Genomic DNA, 5,851 nt, shown 5'->3' with positions numbered 1-5,851 from the left:
GCCAAAAGATGGAAACAACCTAGGTGTCCATCAATTGAGGAATGGATAACCAAACTATGGTACATACACACAATGGAATACTATGCAACCCTAAATAATAATGTAGAATCTGCAAAACACCGCATAATGTGGATGAACTTGGAGGACATTATGCTAAGTGAAATAAGTCAATCACAAAAGAACAAATACTGTATTAGTCCATTATTGTAAAAGTTAAGGAAAGGTTTACCTATGGAAGGAAATTTTCTTTGTTGGTTACCAGGCATGGGAGGGGAGGGAAGGGAAGGCTGTTAGATAGACAGAGTTAAGTATTGATTTGGGTGAAGAGAAGGGCAATGTACCAAATGTGAGTGATCAATATGGCACCATTGAGGATGAGAAAGACAGAGAGAGGTACATGGGAGGTACAGACATCAAATATGAACCCTTTTGCACATACAGAACTGTGTTGTCAGTGAAGGCAAACATGGGTATATGGATGGATAGATGCGTGGACACGCTAAATGATTAGGTATGTCTATGAAGTGGGGAGTGTATCCAAGAACATATATATATAGGGTTGGGAGACAATGGTCTTATTCTGATTCTGTCTTCCTCTTGTTGGGTTACAAGAGGTCAGAAGATAGGCCTCCCAGCCCCTTTGGCAATAACATAATGAATAAATTGTGTATACTAATAAGATAGGATACTATATAGCCTCAAGAATGAAAAAATTACAATCACACAAAACATGAAGAGTATCACAATGTTTAGCGAAAAAAGCCAGACTTAAAGAAGTATATATACACTGTACAGTTTCATTTACATATGAAGTTAAGAGCACAGCAGAAGAAGCCAGGATAGTGATTAGCCTTGGTAGGGGAAGGGGAGCAACTGGAAAAAAGCATCAGTAGGTTTCCAGAGTGCTGGGAATACTTTGTTTCTTGATCACAAAACGGATTATATGGGCATGCTCAGTTTATGAGAATTCATTGAGCTTTAAATGTGTTAGCATTAATTATACATACACATACACACACACACACACACACACCACTTCATTAAAAAGTTAAAAAGATCTTCTAAGTATAATTTGAATTTGAATTACGACTGAATACTAGGAAGAATAGAATTAACTCACATTATCATCAAGTTGAGCTGAGACTCGACGATGTTCAGGATCTGAATCAGTTTTCGGGATTAGAGGCGGCACCTAACAGTAAAACAAAAGGAAAAAAGTAAACACACTAAAGCAGAAAGAGGAAGAATACAATACACTGATAAACCAAAATGAGTATCAAACATAAGAAATAGCTTTGATTTGATTTTTGGTGCAACAATAACCAAAGTTTAACAATTTAAAATGAGAAATCAAATAGAAAAAGTTGATTATTATCCTTTGGTGATTACCAAAGGACATTTTTTCTTTTTAAAAAAGGTTTGACTTTTGAGTTGGAAGGAAAGATTACTTCACCGAACTCCTATATTTTTCAGAAGTAGAATTTAAAACTAAGAAAGGCCAAGTGACTTGAAGATTAAACATAACTAAAAGCAGAGTCAGGAAATAGAACTCCAATCTTTTCTTTTGCCTTAAATAGCTGGATAGTAAACTAACAGATTTAAGGAATTAATTACCATTTTTAGATACCTAATAATGGTATCTACTAAATATGGGGAAATAAAGATAGAAAGACCAATGGTAGCTGACAATCATTTGCCAGCACTGGAAGTATCATCAGTACCACGTAGTATAATCCCTTCATGTTACTGGTGAGGTAAAATGAACCAAGAAGTTCAGCAGCTTTTGTAGGGAGTCATATTGGTAGAGCAGCTGAAGTGGTACTGGATAAAAGTTATGCTGGTGTTACTATACTTCCCCACAATGAGAAATAAAGATGAAGGCTCAGAAAAAGTATGAGAATAGAAAAGTATGATTTACACATGATTACAAGCTGTCTCACATTAAAGACAATTTATCTGTTTATGTATTTTTCCTTTCATTCAAATAAGATCTAATATAAAATTCTAAAAGCTATTTGTTTTCTTTTACACTCTTAATTACAACCTCACATAAACTTAAATAACTAGGTTATATAAATTAGGAATGTGGAGAAGTACTTGGTTCACTACCTTTAATCTGCTAACATAAAGTAAAAAGAACTCATGCAACTCTCAGGTGTATCAGTCATGCAAGGATGGTGATGAAAGACTTTTTCCTCCTTTTGATCTAGTGTTCACTTAATGACATGAATCAGGAGGAATAAAACTTCATTTTCCTGAGTAAATACTAGTATAACACATTTGCACAATATCATCTACTTATTTTGTTATGTAATTTATTATTACTGTATGACAAAAATGGCATAATGGAATAAAGCAGTACAAAGAATGTTAACTTTACTAACTTCAAATATTGTTTTAAAATGAATTTTAAAATTTTACCATAGAAGAGAATGAGGAGTGAATCAATAATAGCATCCATTTCTGGTAAGAGTTAATTCTCTTTGACTTTCATTGTTGGTTATGAGAATAGTTGTCTACAGGACTTTGGACTTTTGAAAAGAAATAAGGTAAATCTAGGTTCAATTAATCTCAGTTTGACTTAAAAAGTTTTCTTTAGACATTACCGAAAATGTCCTCTTACCTTGAAAAATGATTGCTTTATGTCTTGACCTAATCGCTCTGACATTTTGCCCATGTTGTCTGACATTTTAGTCATTCCTTCTGCCAAGCTATCAGGAAGGGATTTAACTGCATTTGAAACATTCCTCATAGAATTGCGAAGTGGATTAACGAAAGTGTCCATCTAAAGGGGAAAAGATATTATAGCATGATGTCATTGTATCAGATTTGCTGTTCAACTGAGAAGTCTGGGAAAATGCAGAGTGTTACACATTAAATATGCAGTAATTTTCCAGTTACTATCTCACTGTATTTTTAAAGAACAGAACTTTTGCCTTCAGGGTGCCTTAAAAATTTACATTCACACATACTTACTTATATAATTAAAACAGTAGAGTGATGAGATTATAGCTAGGAAATGAACATAAGCTTTGGCTATCTTATTATTAAAGATAACTGGGGAAAAAATTAAACGATTTCCAAATAGAAACTGATGCAATGGAATTAACCACAATATACACTCTGCCACAATTCCAGGCAACAATGAGATATTTTGAGTAGATACTGAACAGTAAACAACAAAGTTTAATAAACAAAAAGATCAAAATGTAAATATTTAAGATTTATTTAAAAAAATAATTTCTAGATGTAGTATTTGTTGAATAAGAATCTATGGAGGGAATCTGGAGTCTATTGCAAAAAAGAGAAGTTGAAAATCAGACATGTAAACTGTATTTTAGTCAGGGAAGACATAAAAACTATAGAAGAAAATATGACCAGAGATATTTAAAGAAATGAAAATCTGCAGAGGGATCAGAAATTTTAAAATTAGTATTATGGCTGTACAAATGCCAAATAACTTCAATTAAGAAATGAGAGACATCTAAAGAAACAAAAATAACTGTACAATGGAATTCTCTGAAGGGATTTTTAACAGACAAGAACAAAAAAATGAGAAAAGGGATATAACACCAAAGTTTTACCAAACTACAAGAATATTCTCCAGAAAATGTTGAGTATTGCAAAAACTATCAAAGAAAATAATAGTAACAAAAGAACTCCACTGTCTTGTATCATATATCACCATATAAATAGATGACACAAAGAAAACACAAATCCTTCACTCCAGTGCATTTTCTTCATTTCCACCAAGAAAAATCAGAAAAGGTAAAATAAGTACTGTAAGAAACAAAGAAAAGGTGAATTTTGTTTTGGTTTGTAAAAGAGTTTGGAATTTTAGTTACTACCTGCCATAAGCTGAGCTGGCTGTAAACATGCTTGATGAGATGAATATGCAACCTTTAGGAGGGACGTTGTCAGCATAAAACAACTCAGAGTAGAACCAAAAGGCAGAAACCAGAATGAGGAAAGATTGGACAAATATTACCACTGATGAAGAAAGGTACTAAGGTAAAAAGATGACGCTAACTCTTGTGCTTTTGTGTGTGTGTGTGTGTCACACACACACACACACACATATATACATATGTTGTTGTTATTATTGTTATGTGCCATCGAGTCAGACCTGACTCATAGCGACCCCTCCTTGGGTTTCCAAGGCAGTATCACTACGGAAGTAGATTGCCCCATCTTCCTTCCGAGGAGTGGCTGGTGGGTTTGAATCGCCAGCCTTCTGGTTAGCAGTCAAGTGCCTTAGGCACTACGCTACCAGAGCTCCCATATATACATATATATATATATATATATAATTGTAATTCTGTATATTATAGTTTTTGGTTAACCAGAAAAGTGCTCCTATCAACCAGGACATTATTTCTAACACCATGTTTTGTGTTTGTTTTTAAAACTGAATAACATAAACAAGCTAAGTCATGAGAACACTAATAAAGAATAAACATGAGAATACCACATTAAAAAAGTACAGCTTGACAGAAAATTACTGTTGCTAGTTGCTGTCCAGTCAGCTCTGACTCATGGCAACTTTAGGTATAAGAGAATGAAACACTGCTGGGTTCCTGTGCCATCTTCACGATCTTTGACATATGTTTGAGTCTACTGTTGTGGCTATTCCGTATATCCATGTCATTGAAGGGTTCCCTTGTTTTCACTGATTATCTACTTTACTAAATATGATGTCCTTTTCTATGGATTGATCTTTCCTGATGATATGTCCAAAATAAAGAAGCCAAAGTCTTGACAACCTCACTTCCAAAGAGCATTCTGATTTTCTTTCATCTAAAACTGATCTGTTTGTTTTTCTGGTACTCACTGCCTTCGACTCGTTTCTGATTCATAGTGAGCCCTCCTTGGGATTCCAAGGTGGTATCTCTACAGAAGTAGATGGTCCAATCTTCCTTCTGAGGAGTGGCTGATGGGTTTGAACCGCCAGCCTTCCGGTTAGCAGTCAAATGCCTTAGGCATCACGCAACCAGAGCTCCTGTTTTTCTGGCAGTCTATGGTATATTCAATATTCTTTGCCAACACCACAATTGTTGCAGAAATGCAACAATTCTGTCTTCTTTTTTCAGCTTCTACATGCATATGAGGAGAATGAAGAAACCACTGCTTGGTTCAGGAGCACCTTAGCTATCAAAGTGACATTTTTTTTTTTTTTTTAAAAAGCATTGACCCATGACACTTTAGTTTTATGCACTTCACTGCACATAAATTATATTTTAATGATATGTATTAAAAAAAAAATTTAAAGCAGTCTTCTGCAGCAAATTTGCCCAATGTAGTATGCCACTTGATTTCTTGACTGCTGCTTTCAAGGGTGCTGATTACTGACCCAAGTAGAATGAAATCTTTGACAACTTCAATTTCTTTTTATCATGATGTTGCTTACTGGTTGTTTTGGTTCTCTACTGCTACTATAGGATCTCTGGTGGTGTAGTGGATAAGGCACTGACTGCTAACTAGAAGGTCAGTGGTTTAAACCCACCAGCTGCTCCACAGACAAAAGACTGGGAGATCTATTTCCATAAGGATTTACAACTTCAGAAACCCAATGGCGGTTGCTGGAAGTTGGAAACGACTCGATGGCACCAAGTTTGGTTTTGGTTGTTATGTTGTTGTTAAGTGCCGTCGAGTCGTTTCCGACTCACAGCGACCCCATGCACAGCAGAACAAAACACTGCCCGATCCCGCGCCAAACCCACAATCTATGCTATACTTGAGCCCATCATCGCAGCCACCATATCAATCCATCTCCTTGAAGGCCTCCCCTTCTTTCGTCGACCCTCCACCCTACCAAGCATGACATCCTTCTCCAGGGAATGGTCCCTTCTTA

The 5,851-nt window shown here is 35.5% G+C and overlaps 1 protein-coding gene across 1 annotated transcript in view; it reads right to left on the bottom strand.

Moving 5' to 3' along the window:
• The window catches only part of SNX13 (sorting nexin 13), a 116,199-nt gene that overhangs the window by 14,615 nt on the left and 95,733 nt on the right, over positions 1 to 5,851 (bottom strand). The window contains exons 20-21 of the mRNA XM_007946122.2: positions 2,624 to 2,785; positions 1,121 to 1,192 (exon numbers count right to left, since the gene is read on the bottom strand). Coding sequence (XP_007944313.2) covers positions 1,121 to 1,192; positions 2,624 to 2,785 — 234 coding nt within the window. The remainder of the gene's footprint in view (positions 1 to 1,120; positions 1,193 to 2,623; positions 2,786 to 5,851) is intronic.

Source organism: Orycteropus afer, unplaced genomic scaffold (assembly GCF_000298275.1).
Source record: "Orycteropus afer afer isolate SDZICR_OR568_19922 unplaced genomic scaffold, OryAfe1.0 scaffold00008, whole genome shotgun sequence".
Taxonomy (NCBI): Eukaryota; Metazoa; Chordata; class Mammalia; order Tubulidentata; family Orycteropodidae; genus Orycteropus; species Orycteropus afer.
This window is presented reverse-complemented; position numbering and strand designations above follow the sequence as displayed.